The 27,479-nt window shown below is 40.9% G+C and overlaps 2 protein-coding genes across 8 annotated transcripts in view; one reads left to right on the forward strand and one right to left on the reverse strand.

Moving 5' to 3' along the window:
• Positions 1–517: 517 nt before the first annotated feature.
• qtrt1 (queuine tRNA-ribosyltransferase 1) lies at positions 518–6,947 on the reverse strand. The gene is made up of 9 exons (XM_063470704.1): positions 6,666–6,947; positions 6,478–6,546; positions 6,234–6,372; positions 5,926–6,120; positions 4,386–4,524; positions 2,401–2,476; positions 2,193–2,302; positions 1,777–1,861; positions 518–1,042 (listed from the first exon to the last, which is right to left on the reverse strand). The coding sequence occupies exons 1-9, from the start codon at positions 6,942–6,944 to the stop codon at positions 890–892; spliced, it is 1,245 nt and encodes a 414-aa protein (XP_063326774.1). The 5' UTR covers positions 6,945–6,947; the 3' UTR covers positions 518–889.
• A 185-nt stretch (positions 6,948–7,132) lies between these two features.
• Positions 7,133–27,479, forward strand: part of dnm2a (dynamin 2a) — a 29,410-nt gene continuing 9,063 nt past the window's right edge. For 2 of the 7 annotated variants that reach the window (XM_063472014.1, XM_063472015.1), the window contains exons 1-13: positions 7,133–7,599; positions 15,533–15,606; positions 15,843–15,992; positions 17,408–17,611; positions 18,259–18,357; positions 18,446–18,606; positions 18,712–18,854; positions 19,074–19,209; positions 19,363–19,430; positions 20,093–20,231; positions 22,094–22,180; positions 23,849–23,919; positions 25,590–25,641. In XM_063472014.1, the coding sequence (XP_063328084.1) occupies positions 7,439–7,599; positions 15,533–15,606; positions 15,843–15,992; positions 17,408–17,611; positions 18,259–18,357; positions 18,446–18,606; positions 18,712–18,854; positions 19,074–19,209; positions 19,363–19,430; positions 20,093–20,231; positions 22,094–22,180; positions 23,849–23,919; positions 25,590–25,641 (1,545 nt within the window). In that variant the 5' untranslated portion in view covers positions 7,133–7,438. Of the gene's footprint in view, positions 7,600–15,532; positions 15,607–15,842; positions 15,993–17,407; positions 17,612–18,258; positions 18,358–18,445; positions 18,607–18,711; positions 18,855–19,073; positions 19,210–19,362; positions 19,431–20,092; positions 20,232–20,862; positions 21,002–22,093; positions 22,181–23,848; positions 23,920–25,300; positions 25,355–25,589; positions 25,642–26,673; positions 26,686–27,479 lie in introns of all 7 variants that reach the window. The other 5 variants (XM_063472011.1, XM_063472012.1, XM_063472013.1 and 2 more) reach the window with 5 other exon arrangements.

Here is a 27,479-nt window from a genome sequence, read left to right on the forward strand (position 1 = left end):
TTAAGAGGCCTGTTGACCCAAAGCCGCAGACAACAGGTGTTATTCAAATTAACTTTCATGGATTAATATTGATAAAGCAGCCCCTCCGTGGGCTCCACACAAAACCAAAACGTCAAAAGGTTTACTGCCATCTGAGGTTGATTTGATCGATTTTGGGCTTGGATTGTAAGCATGTTGGCGTCAGTGCGTTTGTCCACTCAAATGACTCATCTAAATGTAAACGTTTGTTATTTTGCGCTTCCAGACAGATTAACTTTATACCCAATTAGGAAACTTGCACAAACATATTCAGGTTTGTCGTAAGCCTGCAGTAGTTGCATCCATTTCGCCCTCTGGTGGCCAATCAGGAAGCAATCTTCATTCATCTTCGCAAACAGCTGACAACAATTTGTCTGTTAAGATTAAAGTTAAAAGCTGAGAATATATACACATCGACTATTACTCTGCCTTTGGTAAAAAGGAAAAAAAGGGTACCTCTGTAATACACTTAGCCATTAAAACATTAAAGAGGTTGACAGGAAGGCAAAAATATTTAATTTCAAGTGGGTGAGCCTGGCTGTGTAGCCATGGTAACAACACAAAACTGTCTGCGGATATCAGAGGAAATAGTTCATGTGTTTCGAACCTCATTTAAACTGCATTCAGTCTAACATTACCATAATGTGTACTCTGAGGACAATCTGCAGAGGCTGCGTAAAGCAGCCTGTTACAAGAGACAATCGGGCTTTATTCCTGTAGATCAAAAGCCATTCTCCTCACCGCCAACAAAACAAGCAATTCATATACAAATACAGACAAAGAGTAGAAAACAATCAGCCATAAAAAAGTAATTTAAAACAATATAAAATCTGTCAGTTGAGATGAATAGCAAACAGTCATCTCCCAGCTTCTAGTCCAAAGTCACGTTAACAGAAGCTAAAGCATCCACAGCCCAGCTGGGGTACTGGTCACCAGAAGGAAACAGTCGCTTCATGAACGTCCGTATGAACTCAGGGAAGCGGCCTTCCACAATGCTCTCTCTCACAGAGCGCATCAGCGTGAGCTGCAAAGACAAATGATTGATGAACTGAGGAAAAATAATGCGATTATTATTGATCTGCAGTGGGAAATGATCTTCTGCTGTGCACAAGGTCAGCTACAGGTCAGTGTCCTCTGAGGTAGTATGTTAATGTTTTGCAGCGATCCATTAAAAAATTAACGAAGCATTAAACTCTGGATCAAACATAGAGTGACCGTCCGATGGTCAACCATCAGTCCTGGACACTCCAGAACCACCATACAAGGGGCTTAAAAAGAAAAAAAAGAACCAGCAAACAAATAGGATGCATAATCGATTGGATTATATTGGTTAGGATTTCCTAACACCCATTTTGGCGACACATCTGTAAGAATATGCAGCTTTTTGTGCTTCTGATTAAGTCAAAGCAACAAAACGAGTTGTGCCCCTGCCATACAAACCATACTGAAGGATTTAATAGCCATCACTGAGAGTAGGGTATCGTCATGTCACATAAATTTGAAAAGATAGACATTTTTCCTCATATTTCTGCCAGAGAAATTCAACTTTGAAACATACTATGAAAAATATGTCGCACCTCAGGCTTATTGAGTGAAGATGGCAGATACAGGAGAATAGTAAACTGATTAATTGTCAGATTTATTCCATGCATGTGCCTTTTTAGTATGTCGCCTGCTTTGAAGCACATGAGAAAACTGCCAGAATAAAATAAAGAAACCTGTACTTTGTCAGTCATAGAAGATTTTGCTCGAACTGACCTGGTAGGCAATGTTGTGGATAGTGATGTGATGCATGGCTGCAGTGTCACTCTTAAACAGAGCATGCAGGTAAGCTCGACTGTGCCTGAAAGAGGAAATGCAGATATTATTTACACCAAAGTGCTGAATAAACCCCCCGCCTACCCAGATTTTGAGCTTGCTCCTTTCACAGAACACTCTGCTTTTGTCTGCAGGACATTTTAGACCAAGTGGTGCCAAAGGACTTATCTTTGAAGACTAGCAAAAATATGTTATTATCTAGATTTAATTTTCTCAAAATAAATAAATATAAAATGAAAACAGATAGGTAGAATAAGAGCCAGCTGGCTAAATGGGCTGTTCTAGGGCACTAAAAAGAACTTTCTAGGCTTCAATTTCTGTCACAGTAAAGAAAATGCTTTGGGAAACTGACTTACTTCTTGCAGGTAGGACACTGGCAGTCTGGGTCTATGGGCTGGAAATCTTTGGCATACTGCTTATGTTTCACTTGGAGAGTTCCCCAGGGCACCAAGGCAGAGCCAAACCTCTGAGAGAAAAGAACCATGACTGTCAGAACAGAATGAAATACATCTGAAGTCAGTTGTGGATCCTAATGCGATTTCTCAGAAGGTAAAGACGGATTACCGCAGTGCGTGTTGGGAAAACGCAGTCAAACATATCACATCCCAGGGCAACGCATACCACCAGATCCACAGCATACCTACAACACATGACCATGTGAATTTATTACGTGGTTAAATGTACCACAGCCAATATTCAATTACATTTTATTTAATCACAACAACCGTCACCTCAAGGCACTTTATATGGCAAGGTAGACCCTGCAATATTACATACAGAGAAAAACCCAACAATCATATGACCCCCTATGAGTAAGCACTTTGGTGACAGTGGGAAGGAAAAACTCCCTTTTAACAGGAAGAAACCTCCAGCAGAACTACAGTGGCTTGCAAAAGTATTCGGCCCCCTTGAACTTTCCCACATTTTGTCACATTACAGCCACAAACATGAATCAATTTTATTGGGATTCCACGTGAAAGACCAATACAAAGTGGTGTACACGTGAGAAGTGGAACAAAAATCATACATGATTCCAAACATTTTTTACAAATAAATAACTGCAAAGTGGGGTGTGCGTAATTATTCAGCCCCTTTTGGTCTGAGTGCAGTCAGTTGCCCATAGACATTGCCTGATGAGTGCTAATGACTAAATAGAATGCACCTGTGTGTAATCTAATGTCAGTACAAATACAGCTGCTCTGTGACGGCCTCAGAGGTTGTCTAAGAGAATATTGGGAGCAACAACACCATGAAGTCCAAAGAACACACCAGACAGATCAGAGATAAAGTTATTGAGAAATTTAAAGCAGGCTTAGGCTACAAAAAGATTTCCCAAGCCTTGAACATCCCACGGAGCACTGTTCAAGCGATCATTCAGAAATGGAAGGAGTATGGCACAACTGTAAACCTACCAAGACAAGGCCGTCCACCTAAACTCACAGGCCGAACAAGGAGTGCGCTGATCAGAAACGCAGCCAAGAGGCCCATGGTGACTCTGGACGAGCTGCAGGGATCTACAGCTCAGGTGGGGGAATCTGTCCATAGGACAACTATTAGTCGTGCACTGCACAAAGTTGGCCTTTATGGAAGAGTGGCAAGAAGAAAGCCATTGTTAACAGAAAACCATAAGAAGTCCCGTTTGCAGTTTGCCACAAGCCATGTGGGGGACACAGCAAACATGTGGAAGAAGGTGCTCTGGTCAGATGAGACCAAAATGGAACTTTTTGGCCAAAATGCAAAACGCTATGTGTGGCGGAAAACTAACACTGCACATCACTCTGAACACACCATCCCCACTGTCAAATATGGTGGTGGCAGCATCATGCTCTGGGGGTGCTTCTCTTCAGCAGGGACAGGGAAGCTGGTCAGAGTTGATGGGAAGATGGATGGAGCCAAATACAGGGCAATCTTGGAAGAAAACCTCTTGGAGTCTGCAAAAGACTTGAGACTGGGGCGGAGGTTCACCTTCCAGCAGGACAACGACCCTAAACATAAAGCCAGGGCAACAATGGAATGGTTTAAAACAAAACATATCCATGTGTTAGAATGGCCCAGTCAAAGTCCAGATCTAAATCCAATCGAAAATCTGTGGCAAGATCTGAAAACTGCTGCTCACAAACGCTGTCCATCTGATCTGACTGAGCTGGAGCTGTTTTGCAAAGAAGAATGGGCAAGGATTTCAGTCTGTAGATGTGCAAAGCTGGTAGAGACATACCCTAAAAGACCGGTAGCTGTAATTGCAGCAAAAGATGGTTCTACAAAGTATTGACTCAGGGGGCTGGATAATTACGCACACCCCACTTTGCAGTTATTTATTTGTAAAAAATGTTTGGAATCATGTATGATTTTCATTCCACTTCTCACGTGTACACCACTTTGTATTTGTCTTTCACATGGAATTCCAATAAAATTGATTCATGTTTGTGGCTGCAATGTGACAAAATGTGGAAAAGTTCAAGGGGGCCGAATACTTTTGCAAGCCACTGTAGGCTCAGGAGGTAAACAACCAGGTTCACATGATGGATTTCAGTGAAAACCAGTAAACATACCCTACACCCATGAGATAGCGGGGTTTTTCCCGAGGCAGGTGATCAGTGCTTAGTGTCACCATCCGCCAGAAGTCATCCTTCTCTTCTCCTCCACTCAGTCCACCAATGGCAAAACCAGGAACATCACGCTTAGTCATTTCTACAGGAAGAAGAAACAATATCTTAAGTGAAAGTCTTATTCCTTATCTTGAATTCTGATGTCCTTTCCAACTACATGGCCCTTTAAATAACTCGGATCAGATCCTCACCACGCCCTGATATCTTTGATTCACATATGCTTCCTCAATAGACTGAAAAATGTAAACTTTCTAGTTAATGCTGCCACTTTTCCACTTACTGAAATAAGTGTAAGAGGAAAAAGTGATCAAGGCATTTTAGCATGTTTTCCGCCTCCATAAATAAGATGAAAAAGGATGAAATTATTCAGCTTGATTTTCAATATCGGTACATGAAGAAAGTGAAAAAGCAAGATTAGTTAATGGAGACCCACTCATATTAATTGCCTGTTAATTTTGACCAGTATCAGCACATTATAGATCTAGTGGTCATCAGCATACAGTCATGTAAGTCCATGGAAAAAAAAGAAAAGAAAATCCAGTAAGTCCCTCCCACCTGAGCTCCTTAGAAGCAACAGATTTCCTTGTAAAAAACAAAAAACAAAACTTGGTATGTGTTATGAAGCTATTCCAAAAAAAATGTTTTCCCACTTTTTAGGCTGTTAAAGTAAATATTGGTGGATACACAGATTTTTTAAGACATTATAAAATTTGACAAAGAATAAATCATGGCTAGAAAAATGATAAAAAACCCAGGGTACCAAAATTAACTTGTAAACTGGTGACGCTGCGGTGTTGAAACCGTTATGTCTCTCTGATATTGTTGCTCAAAAGCAGGTTATAAAAAAACAAAAAACAAGCTGAAAAAAGATGAGATCTGATTTTGACTTCTGACATTTGAATGGATGCAAAATTGATTTTTTAAAACAGAGCCCAAGTGCGTTTTTTCAGCCCGGAGAATTTAATGTGACTATATTCTGCATTTAAGTTATTTCAGCTCTAAAATGCTGGAAAAATACAGTGAATAGTGCCACGAAAAGTGCCAAATTTTAGTCCAACCCACGTATGTCTAATATGGCTTTGTTTTCTTCGAGAAGCTCTAACTCAGCACATATCCTCTGCAGCACATGTAGCAGAGGACACATCAGCTGTGCAGACAGTGGTGAGGATGCATCAGCATCTTCACATTTAACTGATAGTTTGTGATAAATAAAACTAATAATTCCCCCACTTTAACCTAACTAACATACTGTCTGAATATATAAGATAGTACCATCAAAAAGCAAGAACATTTCCCTGTGTGCTTTTCTTCCAGCATGCCTGCCAATTTTAGATCAATCCGATCACAAACAGGGGATCTTAAAGGACTTAACAGTCAAATTTCAGCCTTTATATCAATGTGTGTTTGTAAAGCACATCAGCCAAAATATATTTATCATTAAAGGAATCTCAGTGTCAGCATCAGCCTCTGTTTGTTTTTTTACCATCTAGACAGGCCTTGCGCAGCTCTGCATTCAATCCTCCCTGAATGATGGCAAAGAGGTTTTGTTTGTCTCGATTTTTATTGGCTGCTAAGCAGCGGTCCAGCCAGCGAACGGATCTATGCATGGCCTCTTCTACCCGTGGTCCTGTCACAGTACTGCTGACCACGTCATCCAGCTGCATCATGATGTCTGACCCTGGAAGAACACAAAGAAACATGGAGGTGCTGTCCGTCAGCCACAGAAATACTGACGAAAGCTCAGAGTATCTGCTGGTTAACGCTGAGTCAGTTATTTTACTCCTTGCTGACCCAGACTGTTCTGTATGCTGATAGACTTCTCAGGACTTAGTAAGATTTCTTTGCCGTCGTAGGGGGACCTGAACTTGACTCCTTCTTCCGTAACTTCGGAGAGCTCGACGAGAGACACCATCTGAAACCCTCCACTGTCCTGTGAGCAAAGAAAAAGAAACGTGTGGTTTTTAAGACAAAGGTTTCCAGCCACATGTTGTACTTTTATTTGTCATCCACGTATAAAATGTTAAGTTAAACTCACAGTTAAAAGATTTCTCTTCCAGTTCATGAACCCATGCAAACCATTGGCTTTCTCAATCAAATCAGGACCCTTTAGGCAGCAGAAAAGACATTTACAAAAGAAAACTGACATGAAATCGTCAACAAATGGCTTATGCCCAGTAAAACACGAGATAAAAATTAAATTTGCGTTATAGCAAAGCTGCATACCGGTCTCATTCCAAGGTGGTATGTGTTTCCAAGGCAAATCCGACATCCCAGATCTTCCAGCTGATCCACAGTGATTCCCTTCAGGGTCCCCTGAGTCCCCACGGGCATGAAAACCGGGGTGCCGACGGTGCTATGCGGCAGTATTAGATCACAGGCTCTCGCTTTAGTTACTGGGCATTCAGCAACAATTCGCAAAGAGAGAGGAGACAAAGCTATCTTTAGGGACATGTTGTTCTCTATAGTTTCTGTATTAGCTCCACACTCTATGGGGGCAGCCATGGTTTACCGATCACATGACATGAACGTGCCTCCAACTGACAATCGTGACGACCAATTAGAAATTAATTATCTGATTCGATCAAAACGAATTTTGGTGAAGCGGCAGCAACATTGGCCAATAAACCGCTTTTATTTGTGCAAGGGAGGCGGGGCTATAGTAACCGGCACCGATCGGATGTCATCTTCTGTGACCGGATGGTGTTTGTGTAGAGGAAGTTTTGCTTGCGAGTTTTCCGTCCGTTTCGACTGCCTGGGTATTTAGTTGAGGCGTTTTGTTATTATACGATATGATATTGGTGTAAACTGCATTACTGGGAAGCGCACAAGTATTCAAAAAGTGAATAAAAGCCCGAGCTGAAGAGGCGGGGTTTTAGCACTTTAGAGTAACCCGAGAGCACCTTGCTGCTAAGCTAACGTTACTGAGCTCGCTAGTGCGGCTAGCATTAGCCTCTGGTCTGCGTTGAATTGAAGGGGCTCTTCAAGCTCACGAAGCCATGGGGAACCGGGGCATGGAAGACCTGATTCCCCTCATCAACAAGCTTCAAGACGCATTCAGCTCCATTGGCCAGAGTTGTAATTTAGACCTTCCTCAGATCGCGGTGGTCGGTGGACAGAGCGCTGGAAAAAGCTCGGTCTTGGAGAATTTCGTTGGCAGGTAAGTGATAATAGTTAAATGAGCTAGTGTAGTGTTACGCCCTTCTAACAGGCCATGCTTGGTCGTACGTTGTCAAACAGCCCTTTTTTTGGTCTGGGAGGTACGGTACTTTTGGAAATGCCAGTCGCATAAAGCTAAGCTAACGTCACTTTCCCAGTACGTAACGTCAATATTGATTTACGCACTTGCGCTGTAGGTTCAACAACTTCAGATACATACTGTTCTTGTGTATTTATGTAGTGTGATATTTGTGTTACGAGCTTAAAAAGAAGCTTACTTGGGCTTTTTCTCAATTTTCTTTACTACTTACAATTTTTTTTCAACTCGATTGGACCACCAACTGTTGTCTTGCATTTGCCGATAAATTCGTTTGTCCTGCCCAATATGTTTTAATATGATTAAAGGCTTGTTCTGGGTTGCCATTTTTTTCAATAGACCTTAGTGCACGTAATCTTTCCTATAATCTAGCTTAATGGGCTTTCCCCCTTTTGTTCTCATATTGATAACTACAAGCCACACCCTGAGAGTTCTACAGAATTTACATTACCAACAATTTTAAAAGCTGGAGGGATGATTGTTTGTTTTACAAGGGAGGGAGTTTTATTGGGTGGTAACTGGCAAGGTGTATGGGGTAAGGGGGTATCGCAGTGCAAATAGAAAGTCATCTACTTGTATTTTTACAGCTGCTTATTGCATTTTGACACAAAACTTTGACCTCAAAGCAGACTGTCTCTCTTTACAGTACTGACATTTCCTCAACATGTTTCTGTAGCAGACATAACTTCCCTTACCAGCTTCCTCTTTTGTTTCTGTTTTTGGCCAACGTTTAGAAATGACAGAAACAGACTAGACATCACTGTTTTTTGAGATGCATTGCTTTTAATCTACGGTCCTCCTTACCAGACTGGCTCTATCATTGTCATCAGGCTGGTCTTGTTGTTGTCTCCTGCAACAGCAATGAGTGAGATCACCCTGCAGTAAAAAGAAACATAACAAGTTTGCTCTGTAGTAGCTTGTTTAACAGGATTTCACTTCCTTTGAGAGACAATCAGTGTGTAGCCCAACCCACACACGTATGCAGGCTAGTCGGCAGACTGGAGAAGGCACATTGGCTATCAAGATGACATGCACATAGGCTTTTGGTTATAAAAACGGAGACAAGAGCATGTTGTAATTACTCTCGGGCAAGAACATGCATGCAGATTAGACTTCCACTCAGTGTGCAGTAATTCGGACGAGTGGGACTTTGTGCTGGGAGAGCACTCGACACAAATCGGCAGCAGTTAACTTGAGACATTTCATGGTGACCTTGATTTGCTATCGTGCTTGTTTTCCACTTTATGTGTGTTTACAGGGCAAACATACATCCACGGGCTGACAAATTATTTTAGCATTGTAGGCTGTTCACTTTCATGTACCTTTCATAAGGTGTCTTTAATATTGAAAAGAACACCATCTACTCTGTTTGCATGTTGATGCTGTGCGGGTGAATTTAATGAGGGCTGACAAGGTGAAACAGTCTTACTTCAACCTTGAAGCACGGATCTTGGAATTTGTTCCCTCCATTGGGCATTTTGACATGTAACAGCTGTTTCTTGATTTTTAAAATGACACCTAAAAACACAACCATGTGAGGACTAATGATTATCCAATTAGTGCTATGTACAGGATTAGTGCCACTGTAAGCCACACACCACAATTGGGATGCCAACGCTGGTTTGTTTTGGACTGTGAGGCATGGCTACTGGAAACAAATGGAGGAACAAGTGGGATTGTTTTTTCACTTCACTTGTAAAACCCTTGCTAAACCTGTATGTTGGCAAAGCTACGTATAGGTGTCCTGAGATTCAGACAGATCAGTGGTCTCCAGTGGTTGAAATATAATTTCCTTCTGCTGTGCAGATCATTTAGAGTAGTAAAATAAGTCAGGCTAGGCACACTTTAGGAGTTGCTGTACACTACTAAAGCATTAGGCAAACTCATGAGTCATTGTTGACTAAAAGGTTTGTTTGAACCGATACCTAAACTTTGTACCATGTGTTCTACTCATTATTTATTTATTTATTTTTTAAATTCAAAGCAGATGAAAATGGTGCGTGTTATTGTGTTGTGGAAAACTTCATTTGCAATTCTCTGTGGTTACGCCATTTTTTTTTTTTTTTGGTGCTGTTCTTTTTTCTTTTCACCATGAGTACTGAGCTTCTGTTACATTCGGTAATGGCTGCTCTGTAATTTCCCCAGTGACTGAGATCTTTTCTTTGGTGAGGTGCATGTTGTGTGTAAAAGGCTGGCTTCATCTCTGTGTCCTATGGGATGAAAATAATCCCTCCGTTTTCTCTCCCCCCCCCCCCTTTTGACGTACCAGCAACAATAGAAACGGTGTCACTTATTGCTGGGAAAACAACTGGGACAGTGGAGTGATGATTTTGCCACAGACAGTAAAAGCTGCTCGCTTTCTCTCTCTCACCTGAACTTTATGCTGATGTCATGATCCACAGGTGCCGGGTGACCTCACCGCCTCACTGTTAATTTGGTAAATGTTTGACCGCCACAAAAAGCATGTCGGATGCTGCTTGGTTTCTGCTTCAGATTTCTTGGTTTCATTGGAGAGGGGAAAAGTTGGCTGGTTTTGGGATCATGTGACCTAACTTGCTATTCTTTTGGCCTCTGCTTTCAACAGCATTGTTGTGGAAGACAAATATGTTTTGCGTGGTTGATCCGCATTCTTGCTGGGGAGAAGTTAGTTTAATAAATTAGTTTGTGTTTCAGTCTGTTGGTACGCATCTAATCTTATTACATTATCCACCCAGCCAACTTAATGAGTGACCTCAGGTTTTACTGCAACACTGAACACTGACTGATTGACTAAATAAATATTTACAATAGTCTGTATTGCTTTGAGTTAATTTACTGGTCCTTACCAGAAGATATACTAAGATATTACAAAGAAAAAATCTGTGTAGTTAAGAACTATCTTGAATAATAAGCAAATTTTCTTTCTGTGTGTGTTACTCTACTGAAATATTTATGGACCAGTGCAAGTATTTTCAGTTCAGAGATGCTGATCACACCCATGTCTCTGTTTTGGCTTTGGTGTGTTGTAATTTCATTGTGTCAGTTGGGTGCAAAGACGTCATATCTTGTAGTGCAAGCTGGCCTGGGCGGAGGTTATTATCAGATCTGTGGCAACTACACTGCAAAAGCAAACACTTTTTTTGAAGTGTTTGATCAGTTAAGTTTAAAGGGGACCTATTATGCTCACTGGAATAGAGTGGCTTTGTTGTTATCTCCTTTTGTGCAGCTCTTCATTTCAGCCGCTGTCTGAAACAAGCTATTTTAGCTCTATCTTCAAGGACTTCCTTCCTTTGAACTGACTTTCTTCTGATTAGCTACCCTTCACAAATAGCAAATTTGGACACCAAGCAACTATATTAAGGATATCCTCTACTGATAAAATATTTTAAACATTGCTCTGCTTTGATTTCATGGCACATTTATCAAAATATGACCATGTTGACATAAAACCTATTCACTCAAGGTTGATGGTCAAGCTTTGCTGTCCTTTCTGCAAGGACCCTGGCATGATGGCGGGAATATATGGAGCAATTCAAGCAGAAGTGTGGATGCTTTTGTGTAGTGCAGTCAAAGAAGAAGGAGCACACTCAGTTGAGTGGCAGAGAGTGAAGGGATTTTCCACTAAGCAGTTGGATTTTGGTAGTGCTTCAGGAGACTTTGCTGCCTAGCAATGGCTCTTCGTGCTCTCATTGACAAACTGCGGAGCGGGAATGTGGATTGCTATAATTATATGTTCATAGCCACTCCAGAGACCTCCTGAAGTCCCACCAAACCACAAACACATTTTTTTTTTTTTTTGTGTGTGCTATGCCCTCCTGGGAGGACCTGCTGTGACTGTAGCATTTTTCATTTCGGTTTGCAGGAGACTTTGTAGCCCTGTATAGGCATGAGGAGAAGGAGGACAGGGTTGCTCTGCCTGTTTGTAAGAGGCAGAGGCTATAGGGGCTGGCAGGCAAGGGGAGGGGAGTTGGCTCTCATTCTCTCCCTTCCCTAGTCTCTCTTGATTTTGCTTTCTCTTGTGTTCAAATGAAGGGAGGGCAGCGCATGGATTGATGCTCTTTGCTTGGCAATGCATAATGCATCAAATGATACACAAGCTGCTCAGCCTCTTCTATCATTTACAGCGCATCAATAATGGAACCCTGGCCTCTTGCTTCTTTTCAATATGTCACCGCAGTTTATCCAATTCTGTCTGCGGAGACTGACTGGCTCAATTCTGTCCTTGCTGTATGTCTCCTCAAAAGAGCACTTTGAACCATTTCTTTGAACCAAACATTATGGGCACTTTATTTTATTGCTGTGGATCTTGCACCAGTGACCACTTGTAGAGACCGTAAGATGGGATTTCACTACTGAGAAATCAGTGAGAGTAACTTGTAAGTGGAGAGTATCCTTTACCACCAATGCTTGCTGGGTTCCCTAGACAGCTTCTTCGTACCATTTTCCACATCTGATCTAATCTTGTCACACCTGACACGCACAAAGTGGCTTTCTTCTTTTTCTCTCTCCTCCTTTTTTTTTTTTTTCTAAATCTGATCCACAGCTTTCTGCCTTACACAGCATGAGTGCTGAACCACTGACCTGTGGATTTTTGCTGACCCCTGGTCAACTGGTGAGAAGGTTCGGGATATTCCCCACTGTTTGATCACAGTCTAGGCCTAACAAGCAGTGAGTAGTATGGAAGCTCCCCTCTTTTATCCTGTGGGTGACACATTGCTTTCATCCACAGTGCCCTTAGACATGTAGGCCTGGTAATGAGAAGAAAAAGAGGATGTGGGTTAGTGACACACTCATCACTTCTAGCAGTATTCCTGGCCTAGGAGTACTGATTACCACCAGATGTAGTATGTTTGTAGGGCAGCAGACTTGACATTCAAAATTTATACGGGTCTGCAGAAAACTGGGTGGAGGCGTTTATCTGAAGGCTGACTAAGCAGGGTTATCCATGTGGTTAAAAATTCCATAGGTACTCTGTCACTTTAAGAGGAACAAACAAGGTAACTGTGAGTAACTTCTCATTGTTTCCTATAAGCTTGGTGTCTCAGTTGTGCACTGTTGCACCCGTTGTTTGTTTGCTGTCATCTAAAGCTTATGCACTGCATTACATTTTGCAGTTGGCATGATGAAAGCCAGTTGTAGGTGCACCTATTCAACCGATTCGCCGACCTGGGGCCTAGTGTGGGAAAAGCATTACATGTTGCTGGCATTGACACAAAATCTAAAAGCTGCTAGCTGAAACTGTAGGCCGGAGATCTGAATCTGATAATGGCTTGTTTTTCAAGTGGTTTATAGATAGTGAAACTACATTTATGTTACTCAGTCGAAATTTTGAACAGGATGTTATGTTCCATAGTGTGAGATGTGCTTTTCTTCATTTGTCAAAAAAACTGCACATCCAAAGCCAACATTTGTAAGACCCTAACAAACAAAATCATTATTTCATGGTTACAACTTGTGATGATGTTCAGTTAAAATCAATACACTGAAGTTTAACGTCTGCAGTTGTGGTCCCTTGCCGTGTTCATATTTAGGAAGCCCATGCAATGATGACTTATTTGTTGATAGTTTTGTGTTTGGCATCTACCATAACAGATTTACATGATTTAATGTTAAAAACAAAACAAAAATAAAATGGCTCTCATCTCTTTAAGGCCCACTTTCAAGGAAAGCCCAAAAGTGCGTAAAGACAACCAAAAGACAAGCCATTTGGCCTGCTTTGAACATCACTGACACTTTGTGGAGTTATCCAAGCGGCTGTAGAAAGAGGTAATGGTGGACTTAAAGGCAGCCTTATGTAAATGTGTTATATTCATGTAGATAAACCAGCAGAAGAAAGGGACTGATTCCAGACAAGGTGTTTTGCTATGTTACAAAACCCAAACTCCAGACATTTTATATACACAAAAGCTATGTAGCACACTAAAAGAGAAAAACACAAGACAGAATAATATAAGACATCATTACAGAGGAAAAAAGTCAAAACTGAAAGTTGCCTCCTCAGCTTTGCTGCCTCACATCTTCTCCCCTGGAATTGAAGTAAGCTTTTGGATAATCATAACAACACTGAATTTGCTTTAGCTGTAATACAGATAAATGCACCGCCTATGCACGTCTTCAAGCTGAGCTTTAAACATAAAAGAAACATACAACAGAAGTGAAAAGATTTTCTTGTTACACCAAAAAGTTTCAAGACACACGGCTGGAAGCATTATACACAAGTTTAAATGTTACATGGGGAAACTTTTCTCGATGTTGAAGAAAAGGCAAAGCTATTTCGTGAGGAGAAGAGTAAATGTATTCCAAAATTGCTGAACTGTTGATACAGATGATAAGTTGCATAATTTTATTGAACCTACAACTGCATTCAGTAAACCACACAACTCTCTGTGGGTATCTGGCGTTGTCGGTGTCATAGGGCTGAGCTAGTCGATTCATAGTTATTTATTTATTTTTAAATTCGGTCTTTCAGCCTACTCGTCTGCTTTGAGAGGGATCGAGGTTCCACAGTTACCAACTCCATGAAAATTAAAGATTTTGCTATGAAGCCTGTCCGTCTGTGCTTGTTCTTGGGGCTTGTGTGATATCTCAGCAGGAGACCTGCTGGTGCTCTTGTCAAGACTGGCTTCCCTGCCATCACACTTTCAGACATTTAGAGTGGCGCATGTCCACCTTTGGTTTTAAACGGATTAATGCTAGTTGTGAAGCTTTTAATGCACTTACTTCAGGGTAATTTGTTTTTGACAAGTCAAGTAATGGTGTCTTCTCTTAATCCAGTCTGTTTGTCCGTTTTGTACTCTGCCACGCTCTATTCAATTTTTATCTTCCGAATTGGTGCTATTTCTAAGTGGAGCATCAAGGTTTTAGTTAATCTTTTCATAAAATATGAATCACATCACTAGAGTGTTTTTCCAGACTGAAACTGTAGTCATATTTTTCTCTTGTCAGACAACAAATTTTAAATTGTAGCCCATGAACTCTACAATCTAATTAGAAATCTCTTCAAAGCTGTTGTGCTTCAGTGATAAAACATTGTTTCCTATGTTACAATAAAAGCTTAGCTGGTTATTGGTCGATACTGGCATTTAAAAATATTACAGAGAAAGTTGGGGACTTAAAGTTGTGTTCTTAGCCTAATTGCTACATAGTGACTAAAAGCTTTTGAAAACCTCAGTTTACTGAGGACACACTGAAGCCTTTGTGAGACTTTACTGGTCTAATGTGTGCTTCCTCTTTGTCTAGTTTTTTTTTCTGTTTTTCTTTTTTAAGATATTGCATCAAATATTAGTTTAACTGTTTGCAAACCATTGAACTGTGAATCGCAAATGCATTTAAAGCGCTAAGATTAGCACAGGTGCCTTCATTGTGTTCTAAGAGTTGTCATTGTGTTCTAAGGATCACTGTCTGTGGACCTCCCGGAGGATCTGTTCTTAGATGGCATTATAATTACATGCTGTTTGGTTCATTATGAAAGGAGATCCATAAATTAAAAATGAAGTTGGTGTAAGCCATTGCAGATATGACCATAAATTCTATTTTAGGGTGCATTTTGCTCATACTAGCAGCAGTGGGTGTGCCTGTGTTGGTCTGTCTTGCTGTAATGATGAGAGAAAATGACTTTGTCACATTTAATTTGTTGTGAGTGAAGTTGGAGGCGTGAAATTCTCCTGTGCCCATCAATTTACCAGAGGCCAAACGGTGGGGAAATGGACATTGAGTGCAGTAAAGAATTGATGTAACTTTTTCTTTCTTCCTGTCTCTTTCTTTTCATCTTGATTGCTTGTATTATGTCTTTTGTGTCACCTTTACAACATATCTGGTGTTTATTTTTTTATTTTTTCTCTCTGTCTCTTTCACTCAGGGACTTCCTTCCACGTGGCTCAGGCATTGTGACCCGCAGACCTCTCATTTTGCAGCTGATCAACAATAAAGCAGGTGAGTATGTCAGTCCTGTACACAACCACATCCCAATCTCCTTTTGTAGCTGCCCTGCATATGGCCTCTCAGTCACGATGCCTCAAGCTAGGCACACTGTCTTCTATTTGCTGCTTTCATCCGTTTAATTTAATATTTTCTCTCTCGCTCTCCCTTTCCTTTTTGTTCCCTTTGTCCTCTGTCTCCCCTTCTCTCCCCATCTCCCCTTGTAAACGTCACCCTGTCACTGTGTGTAGAATATGCTGAATTCCTGCACTGCAAAGGAAAGAAGTTTGTGGATTTTGATGAAGTGCGGGCTGAAATTGAGGCGGAGACCGACAGGATAACGGGCTCCAACAAAGGCATCTCTCCTATCCCAATTAACCTGAGGGTGTACTCCCCAAACGGTAATGGACACAAGTCTTCTTGAAACTTTAATCACAAAGTCCAGAAAATCCTTTTTTAAAACTCTTTGCTCTCATGTACATATTAAGACCATTACCCCCCACACCCTTTTTTTTCTAAGCCATTGCAGATACGACCATAAATTCTATTTCAGGGTGCATTTTGCTCATACTAGCAGCAGTGGGTGTGAATGTGAATGTTCATCCTCTGTTTCTCTTTAAAACTGATCATTGTTTTAGGACAGTACTGTCTGATAGGTTAATTTATTCATACAGCACACTAAGTCAGGAAATTGGACAGGCACGTTTCGGCATGCTATCCATAAAAATAATTACTATATGTAAGATATTGATATTGTCTTTTAATTTAATACAAATACATTTATAACATATTAGAACCCCTGTGAGGCTTGTAGAATGTTTCCTTCCCTTGTGCAAGTTTTATAAATCTGCTATATAGTCAGCATTTTTAACTTTACAAATTAGCTTTCCAAAGATCCTTGGAAAATATTTCAGAAAGTGAAAATGTGTTCTTTACAAAGCCAAAGGTCATTCTCTTATTGCTGAATGGTTCTTATAATAAAACCCTTTGGGTCAGCTGTAGAAAGAAATAAAAGTCACTGTTGCATCCATGTGAATGATAAGACATATTAATGTAAATAACAAAATGTAAAGTAAAGCTGCAGGGCCATTGCAACTTTGCATGCTGAGATGGTGTGCTATAATCAGGGAATGCTGCAGCAATTTCCTGCATGCATGTAGATGTTTTTGGGGCTGTCAAGTTACAGATCACTTCTTGTGCCTCTAGTTGGTAATGGACAGCACACCTATTATATGTCATGTTGCCCTTTATCATGTGTAGAACCCACAATGAAAATATCATGTACATTGAATGATCTTTTGCGCATAATGTCTCTTCCTGTTACCAGTACATGATGCTCCGACTGTGGCTTGGCATTGGCATTTAGTTGTATTTATGCGTGGAGTCTTATCAAGAATGCCAAGTGTGGAGCAGATTGGACAGTGTGCATTTGAGTTGGTTACTAAATGGCACTAAAATTTACTCTTGACTTCAAAATGGTGGATTTCCTTTTTGGTTTAGGACTTGCCTACAATTTTATCTGTACTTCTTAATGTGTGACACGTGTGTACCAAACCCTTAAAATAATACAGAATTAAGAATTTTTAAAGTGTCACAGGCCTAGCTAGTATTAATAAATAGAACTGACCCAATAGGGCGTCCCCAGTGTCAATGCTCAGTCCTAATGAACTGAAAAATAACACCTTACTTGAGCAAACAATGATATGTATGGGTGTTTCCTATTTTCCATTCAAGAAACCTGATTATCTACTTTAATCCATCTGAAAAAAAATATGTATTTATGATTTATGTTGACTTCTGTCCTTCTATGACTCAGTGCTGAACCTGACCCTGATTGACCTCCCGGGAATGACTAAGGTTGCTGTAGGAGATCAGCCACCAGACATAGAGCACCAGATCAGGGATATGCTGTTGCAATTCATTACCAAGGAAAGCTGTCTGATCCTGGCAGTCACTCCTGCCAACACTGATCTGGCCAACTCGGATGCTTTGAAGATTGCAAAGGAGGTGGACCCGCAGGGTAAGCGTGCATCTTTGTAGTAGTCTAACATTCAAAGAGCAGGCCTCCAAATCCAAAGTTTTAATTAAAAAAATACACTTTAACATTGCATGTTATGATGCCTATTACCTTAACTTTAATCTGCTACTCCCGTTTCATCTGCACTTTAGTGTGGAGCAAGTCTCCACATCTTATTTTTTCGCCAAATGCCTCTGCCAGTGATGAAAGACACTGATGTAATATGTATTGTTGTGAACTGTTTGGATTTAACAGGATTTGTGATTTAATTACACATAACATGTGATTTGAGCATCATTACATAGTTATACACAAACATCACCTGACTAAACTAATAACACAAAAATCCCCTTAATTTTCATGTAAATGGAGAACACATTGACTAGTTGCTTGAAATGTGTAGTGAACTATGGTTACAAACCCAATTCCAAAAAGTGTTGGGACGCTGTGTAAAATGTAGGTCAGGCAAATCAATTAAAAACATTTGCTGTATCATTAAATCAAAAATATGATAAAGAAGACCCGGGACTGATGAGCAGCGGAATTCCTAAAAGTTCAAAGTAGATGGGATCCTACACCGTGGTAAACATGGCCCTGTCTCAAATATTACATTTCTGAACGTTTGTATAACTACACTTAATTATGTGCAGGTCTGCGTACCATTGGTGTTATAACAAAACTGGACCTGATGGATGAAGGGACAGATGCGAGGGATATTCTTGAAAATAAACTTCTGCCACTGCGAAGGGGTGAGGATTATGCACATACTTACAGGAACATGCATTTACTTGGCTTTAATTTTACACCTGGAATAACTCTGTGTGTGTGTGTGTTTAGGTTACATAGGTGTGGTGAACCGCAGTCAGAAAGACATTGATGGGAGGAAAGACATTCGTGCTGCTCTGGCTGCTGAGAGAAAGTTCTTCCTGTCTCACCCAGCCTATAGACACATGGCAGAACGCATGGGTACACCACATCTACAGAAAGCACTTAACCAGGTTTGCTAGTGGTTGTCTTTTTAAATTTTGTTTTTTAAAAAATGTTATCTTATCCCTGCCATGCCACTGATATCCTAAAAATAAAAGGCTACTTTTTTTCTATAGCAATTGACCAACCACATCAGGGATACCCTGCCTGGTCTGCGCAGTAAGTTGCAGAGTCAGCTTCTCTCCCTAGAGAAGGAGGTTGAGGAGTACAAGAACTTCCGTCCAGATGACCCGACACGGAAGACCAAGGCTTTGTTGCAGTACGTGCAAATTAATATTTCTCCTGAGAGAAACACAAACAGCATCATGAATTATCTTGTGCTGAAATAAAAGTAGAAAGGCTGTGATAAAAGGCCTGTTTTACTTAAAATCAATACCACTTTTTTGTACCATTGATGTTAAGTGCTGTTATTACAGATAAATTTGTTTTAATGAACAGCAAGCAGGGTATTCACAAAGCCACATGTGTCCTTCATCAGGATGGTGCAGCAGTTTGGTGTGGACTTTGAGAAGTGCATTGAAGGCTCCGGGGACCAGGTGGACACCAATGAGCTTTCAGGTGGTGCCAAGATCAACCGCCTCTTCCACGAGCGCTTCCCCTTTGAACTAGTCAAGGTTAGTACTGTGGCATAACATGCATAAAACAAGCAGTCGGACACAGGGAATCAATCATATTTAGATCAAGATGTACTTGGAAAGTTTGGCTTCTAGGTTTGATTTACATATAAAGTTGGGGGTTTTTTTTTTTGTATCTTTTCTTTTATCCAGATTGTTTTTGATGAGAAGGAGCTACGGCGAGAAATCAGCCATGCAATCAAGAATGTCCACGGTGTCAGGCAAGTGGAATGGGACGAAAAACACCCCCCTCCCTCCGAAAAAGAAACTCAATAATTGCCTCTTTTCTGCTTCAACCTGAAATACTGCTGTAGCCACACACTTGATTTTCTCCCTTCATCAGAGCTTTTATTTTACTGCAATTCAAATTTCCATAATCAAGCCTTGGAATCATAGACTAAAAGTACCAATTAAAATTGGTGTATTCAGTAAGTGTTGTATGAGAATTTTACGTTTCCTACTTTTCTTCAGTGTTCTTTCAATCCCTTTATCTCCTCACTGCAAAGCCACCCACTCCTTTTTTTTGTTTCTGCCTGCCAAAGTATTCGGTTATAATGCGATTTTGTATTACATGTATCTGTATTAGCTGCATTTGTGTTGTGTGTATTCCTTAATGAAAATCTTCTGTCTGTCTTATCTCATTTGTCCTTGTGTGTTTTTAATTATACGCACATTCGGCCGTCTTTGGCACTTCATCTCCACTTCTCCTGTCATGTTTGTCAGTATTTACTTTTTTGGGGGGGAGTTTGGTCTCATCATCTGTCTGTGTGTGTATATATATATTATATTTCATTTTATTTTATTTATTTATTTTTTTACCAACATCTCTGTTAACTGTCCCATCTGTCTGCCGCTGTGCCTCTGTCTCTCTGTGCATCCTCAGAACGGGACTGTTCACTCCAGACCTGGCGTTTGAGGCCATCGTGAAAAAGCAGATCGTTAAGCTGAAAACGCCCTGTCTCAAATGTATCGATCTGGTCATTCAGGAGCTCATCAACACAGTCAGGCAGTGCACCAACAAGGTACTGCAGGTGGTCCAGCATCTCCCGACCCAGAGACATAGGGCGGGGGAAAGCATGGGTGTGCCAGAGGGTGAACTGACACAGGACATTAGCATCTTCTTAGAATATGTAGAGAAGCCTCTGCTAAGCTACCAGTGTTTATAAGGAGGAAAGTTCTGTGCAGTTTGCCCCGGCTTCACCCAGCCCCATGAGCTCTGTGTGCAGGCAGCGCTGTCGTGTTTTGGAGTGTTGTGACGGGTAACGTGTTGTTGTGGATAAGAGATGTTTTCTGGACTGAACATCTCAAGTCTCTCCTGGACAAGCTGCAGGTCTCACAACTCGATGCAGAATGCCAGTGAAATATAGGGTGCTCTGTAAGGTGCAAATTTGGCATTAGTCATCACCATATTCACCTCATTTAAGAGGGACTAGCTAGTGAAGGAAGAGATGTGAAGTACCTGCAGCTTGTCTTTCACCACTGCTTGGTTTTGTCTGTCTGTGCCTAGAAGTGACTAACTGAACAACAACTTCTTCTCTTTTTATTTCCTCTTTTTTCCCTTTCCTCTCTTTTCAATTTTTCTTTCTTCAATTCCTGCCTCCTGCTGTCTCTCTACCTCCTTAACCAAATTCAATCGACCCAATGACCTCTCAGAACGGGGCTCTTCACCCCTGACCTGGCTTTCGAGGCGATTGTCAAAAAGCAGATCCTCAAACTCAAAGAGCCCAGCCTTAAATGTGTGGACCTGGTGGTTTCTGAGCTCACCGCACTCGTCATGAAGTGTGCAGTTAAGGTAACCAGGGACACACCAGCCAGGAAGATGGCATTTAAAAAAAAAAAAAAGGGATTCATTTTCTTTGTAAATGTGTATCACCGTCATCGAGTTTTCACCCCAGTGAAATCAGCTCCAAACGACTCTTTGCCACTACACCATCTGTGTCCACTGCATTGAATGTGTGCATCCTCCCATCCCTGCCGTCTTCGTACTTTTAGAAGTTTCCATGCCATTTAGCAACTTCTTGGCGCGTCAGATTTGCTCACATTTGAAATATTAAACACAACTATAAATTTCCACCAGCTGTCTCCCACGTGCTGCTGGACCTAAGCATCAGCTCATTAGAGCATTTTTCCCCCCACCTCCACATTGCTTCTGGTCTGTCTGAGCAGAGGCGAGCCCACCGCTGCTCCCTTTCTGACCCACATGACAGACTGACATTCAGTTATCTGCTGAACCGGATGGAAAGGGAACAATGTGAGTCAGGGTGGGGGGGCTGAGATGATATTCAGAGCCCTAAGGGCTCTGTGGGTGCTGTGACAGCTTGAATGAAGCGTTTCCATAGCAACAACTCTACACTACCATCTTGTGGACAGACGAAGGCTCTGCATCTAAAGACATGATTTTTAAAAAATCTGCTCTGTTACCCAGGCATCCATAGTCCCTGTCTTTTTCTCTGCCTCACCCACCCTGCCATTTCTCATCCAGTCTTCATTAGTATAACTACTACAGTCAGCTAGAGACGACTGTTTTACACACACACACACACACAAATACAGGATTATGCCAACAACAAATATCGAGTGCGACAAAATTGGATCTTTTGTTAAGTCATCTCTGGCTGATTCTGCCACCTTATATAACAGACGGTCATTGTGCCTTTAAAGTCTGTTTATGTGCGTGTGCTGGATTGTGATTGCCTGGATATGTGTGACACTGCAATGTCACTTGACTATCTCTTTCCCTTTTCTTTGTTTCCTACTTATTTTCACTTCTCACTCCTGTTTCTCTCTGATACTTATTGGTAAGTCTTATTAAGCTCAAGCTCACATGTAAGTGTGCATGTGTCTCAGTTCAAGGCCGCAGTTATGTGTTTTTGTTGCCTTTCAGCTCAACTCCTACCCCAGACTGAGAGAGGAGACTGAGAGAATTGTCACAACTCATGTCAGAGAAAGAGAAGGGAAGACCAAGGACCAGGTGAGATGCTGGCATGCTGATTAAACATTAGTTATCATTTTTCATGTGCAAAAAATCCATCTACAGTTCCTGTGTAACCTCAGTCCAATAGTGTATGTTTGTTTTTTTGTTTGTCTTTTTTTTTTTTTTTTTTAAACCTGTCCTGTCCAACTTTTTTTCTTTTCTTTGTTGTGCCAAACATATTTTTGCTTTCCCAAGTAGAGCACAGTAGACTGTGTAGGCTCCTAATGTTTTTATTTTATTTATTTACTTTATTATTCATATTAATGTCCTGTGGTTGTTACGCTGGAGCAGACAGTGGGTAAAGGCCAGATTGGTGAAAGATGAGAGAAGAAAGCAGAGAACTAGAAAAAGAAAAGGGAGAGGGGAAAAAATGGAAAAGAATGGGATCGGGAGGGGGGTCGAGAGTGAAGTAAACAGACACGCTGGGTCTCCAACTGCTGTTTCTGTAACAAAGCACACACAAAGACAAAACAGAGGGAGGTACACAAACAGATATACCATTTTGCTGACAGAGAGAGAAAGAGAGAGACAGACGGGGAGAGAGACAGAGACCCCCCCAAGGGGGCAGGCCAGCAAGCACACCAAAATGCCCAGTCACGCACCCCAGAGTCACCAAGCGCACGAGGAGGTGAGGGGGGGGAAGTGACACATGAAGTTATGATATAAATATAATTAATAAATGTTATAGTTTATAATGTGAAGAAGTTCATAGTTAACATTTTAACACCTAGCATTAACCGTATCAATGACTCATCGAGCATTTTCAGTTTCTACATCTGCTGATCTTCCATCTGAAACACAAAAAAGCACATTTTTCCTTTTAAAAACACCCTTAATCTCCCTGCAATTCTTTATCAGTAATTTAAGGTCATGCTATGCTAGTTGCCGTCTTGGTGTCTGCATGCATTCTTACCAGTGACGCACAACCACATTATAAAATGTTTTGTCTATTCATATTTGTGGTTATCAGATCTGCAGGTGGATGCATAGATTAAAAAAACAGCTACCTGTTATATCCTGTATATTAGAACACTGCATGCATTATCAGAATTTTTTTTTTTTCCATAAGGTTTGCAACTGTGAATAAGCCTTTCAGTGTGTGTGTGTGTGTGTGTGTGTGTGAGAGAGAGAGAGAAAGAGAGAGAGAGTGAGTGAGTCTAGTCCTAGTCATCATTGGTATTTAGTGCTGCAAGTATTTTGTAACTGATAGTTTGACCAAATGAGTCGACATAGATTCTAATCTCCTTAATCTTCAGGGGAAAAAGTTTAATTGGCCACATATGCTTTGAATATATTCCAACTTCCTGTTAATTTGACTCATTTCTGCTAAATTTTCACAGAAATCTGGATTGTGAGAGAGAAGGAAAAACTTATTTATTTCGTTTCAGGTTTAAATTGTCCACGCTAGAGTTTCAGTCCTGGTAGCAACACTTTTAACCAGAAATCAAAACAAGTTGAGCTGAAATTCATATTCTCAACTCCACTGCATCACTAATGCAGCACTGATGGGCTGTATCACAATGACTATGTGAATTTAGTTTTAAATATCAGGGTTTCCTTTTGTTCAGTGTGTAATATCACAAGGGAGACTTTCTATTTTGTGCTCACTGTAATTGGTGTTTAATTGCGACCTCTCCCTCTTAATCATAATTTTCTGCCTCTAAGGTTCTGCTGCTGATTGACATTGAGCTGTCCTACATCAACACCAACCATGAGGACTTCATAGGCTTTGCTAAGTAAGTACCCCTCCCACCTCCACCTTCTCCAGCCCAATTTACAGCCTGCTGTCTGTGGCAAGTGTCTCACCGAGGGCAAGTTTGATGAACTTTAAATTGCCTTTTGTCCAAACGTGTGGTTCCATTGATTTTTTTTTCTTGATTTTTTTTAAAAGAAAAGACATGTAATACGATAACTTTCAGCAATCAATACGCATGCAACCCAGCTCTCACTTTAGACCCTTCACAATCACTGCACTGCTCCTGATTCCAGGCGTTTCCTATAATAAGTTTGTGCCCATAGATGATTGTCTGAAAATGCTAGCCAATGCACTATGTAGCTTGTTTTCCCTTCCATAGTTACCCGTGGCGTCTGTCATATAAACGGCACGCACACAGCAGTCTGGCTCACAGCTCTGCACACTTTCAGTAGAATGTGCATGTGTCATATACTGATTAACTATGAGAGAGCAAAGGGAGAATATTTCCACCCGTTGGTTTGGTTTGAAGTTGGAGAGTGAGGTAATTATGCATTTTTAGAGAAGCTAGTTTCTGCTCTCTAGTTTCTAGTCACATGGTTGTGGAGAAGTCCCAATGAAAAGCAGAGGAGCGATAGATGGGGTAAAGATTACTGGAGTCAACAGCAAGTCGATGAGTGGGTAAAGGCTTCACAAAAAGTGTTAGTTTGTGTCGAATCAAAGTAGGCGACTTAAGCCAAACCGAACATCCATGTTACCTCCCGCTGATGGTATTGGATGTTAGCAAGCTTACAGGGTTGCAGTTGGATGATTTGGACTATTGAGTGCAGAGCTCCAGCTTATAATTACATACATGTTGTAAACTACTGTGCCTCAGTGTGCAGCATGCCAATTAGTCATTTAGCACATATCTCTCAGTGAAGTGGATGTTACATTGATCAAGGTCACTTTAGATGCCGCCTTCTCCCCGCTGCATGCAGCATTACTTGCTGAGCCTCCAAACAAAGTCAAGCATGCTCGGTTGCTTGACAGGTACATTATCCTCTTTCCTGGAAACTGTTCGCTGCTGTAAACACTGTAATGAAGCAATGAAGAGAGAAAGTGCTGACGTTTTGCTGCATTCACTTTAGATGCTTTTGTGCACTGGAAACTAATTTGCACATTGCAAAGTGTTCACTGCGTTTGTGGTATATCCCTAAGCAGTTTGTGGTTGAATTCGTGTTCTTTTTAGCATAGTAGTTACAGTAGCATGTAGTTGAGTGACGCTTCCCTGCTCTGTGTGGGTTGTTTCATTGACCAATAACAAAGCAAGCCCCAGAGTGTGTGCGTGTGTGAAGGTTTATCCTCTGCATGGCAAGTGGATTGATGAAACTTGTCGGCGGTAAGCAAGGGCTGTTTAACGGTTCTCATGACATCACTTTCAGTCTTGACTACAGAAGGCTGGATGATGGTAGCTCCCCAGTGTACGGCAACAACAGGTGGGCAAACAGAAAAGATTGAGGGTTTTGTCTTATAGCATTTGTAAGACCATTATAGTCCCCATGTAGTGCATATTCCTCCCCAGCCCACTTCCACATCCATGTGTGTATGTATTGGTTCAATAATAATGACGCCATGAACATCTTAGCTAAACCCACACAAGTGACTTGTGAATACTTGTGTATTTTAGAGATGTGGTATAAGGTGTGTTGTGATCTCTTTATGTGATGACAGTGCTCAGCAGAGGAACACGGCTGCAAACAAGAAGAGGGCCATACCGAACCAGGTATGTTTGATCAGTCAGCTTTTCACCAATCCCAGATTTAATCTTCCTTTACTGACGCCTCCCATTACCAACCTGTTAATCAACCTAGTGAGCATACCTGACATAACTTAGCAGTGATAAAGACCCATGGCCATTAATCTGTCTCAACCTACCTAACTGTTAATGACACTGACTGTATCCAGTCCCAATCTTTTCTAATCCTCGTGTTCAACTGGCTGGTCTTTGCCAACATTGTTACAAAGCTGGTACCTCTCCTTTTCTATTTTATTCAGTGTTTTGTTGAAAGGTTTGTTGAATTGTAAAGTGTATTTAAGGCAATTTTTAATATGATTGTATTCCCCCTAATTAGCCTCAATGGCATTTTCAGTAAGGGAGAGTTGCCTTAGTGAACTTAAAGAAGACCCTGCTTCAATGCTTTATTTTTTTTTTAACGAGCATTTGTCTCTGGCTGTTATTAATTGCTGTTTGCATGTGACCTAGGCATGATTGTGTGAAGCAAAGTAGCCATTGATCCCCAAATTATATTGATTGTTTTGCCTTCCCATTAACTCACAAGCATCCTTTGCTACAGAATACAGAGTGTGCATGGATCCTGCACCTATCAACTGAGCAATAAATATGACATAACCAAATTGTGGTATACTTGAAGTAATTCTAATTGCATGTAATTCTCTTGCTCTCTTTCTTTCTATACCTCTTTCTCCTCTCTCTTCATCTTCCTTTCTCTGGTTGCCAAATGGATTTCCTCTGTTTTCCTCCTGTGTGTGTGCTTCCTTCAAACTGTCATTCTTACCATTTTACCATCTTCTTTTCAACCTTTTGTTAAACTTTAATTTTCTACTCTTCACTACTGCTTCACTCCTCTTCTTCTCCTCTTTCCTCCTACATCTTGTCCTTCATCTTCATTTCTTTGCTTCCTTACCTTATTTATTTTGGCTTTGATTTTATACTACTCCCCCTTTTTTTTTTTTTTTTTTTTTTTTTTTTTTTTTTGCTTTAATCTCCCCCCCTCCCCCCCTCCTGTTACTGCAGGGTGAGATTCTGGTAAGTACCCCTCAAACCCACACCCTGCCCGGGGCAGTAGGGGTAACTCACGCAGAAGAACTGAGGCCATCACAGAAAGGTCAGCTGGTATAGTTAGGGTTCAAAAACAGGCTGCTGTGAAATAACTGTTTAAACAGCTAGCTATAGCAAATAGCACTTTATACTTTCATCGTAATGAATTGTTGTACCTCTCTGCAGCTTGACGCACTAGGAGAGGTCTACGAGGAAAAGGTAGAGTCTCAGGACTGACTTAAAGTGATATCAATTACAATTCTGACATCAGCACGCAGTTCAGTAATTTGGACTATCTTTAGAGTAACACTCGGCACATTGACTTCTGTAATTCATCACTTTAATATGACAGTAATTGTCATTAATTCTACATTTTGGTTGCTACTAACATTTTCTCTATTGAATGATATGAAAAAGATATGAATTATTTTGTGCCCATAAAGGGTTTTGGCACTTCGCAGTGCTTTCTCTCTGTTAAGGACCAGAGAAAGATGACAAGGAACTCTTCCACCAGTAACCGTGGAGGCGTCAGTTCTCCTGTCTGTGGGTTTTTACCTCTGCTGCTGCCTCATGCATGGTGACTCAAAAGTTTGCCTTGTGGAAATCATCCTAAGTGTCACTGGGGACAAAATGGGTATTGAAAGTGGAACAAATAATAATAATAATAATAATTACTCATTTCCTTTATGGATTGGTTGTTAGATTAAATTCATTACATTCTAAAAGATACTTTCTTACTAATCAAAGCTGTATTTGTACTATGATTGATTATGACTTTGGGA

This window comes from Pelmatolapia mariae, linkage group LG4 (genome assembly GCF_036321145.2).
Source record: "Pelmatolapia mariae isolate MD_Pm_ZW linkage group LG4, Pm_UMD_F_2, whole genome shotgun sequence".
Classification (NCBI taxonomy): Eukaryota; Metazoa; Chordata; class Actinopteri; order Cichliformes; family Cichlidae; genus Pelmatolapia; species Pelmatolapia mariae.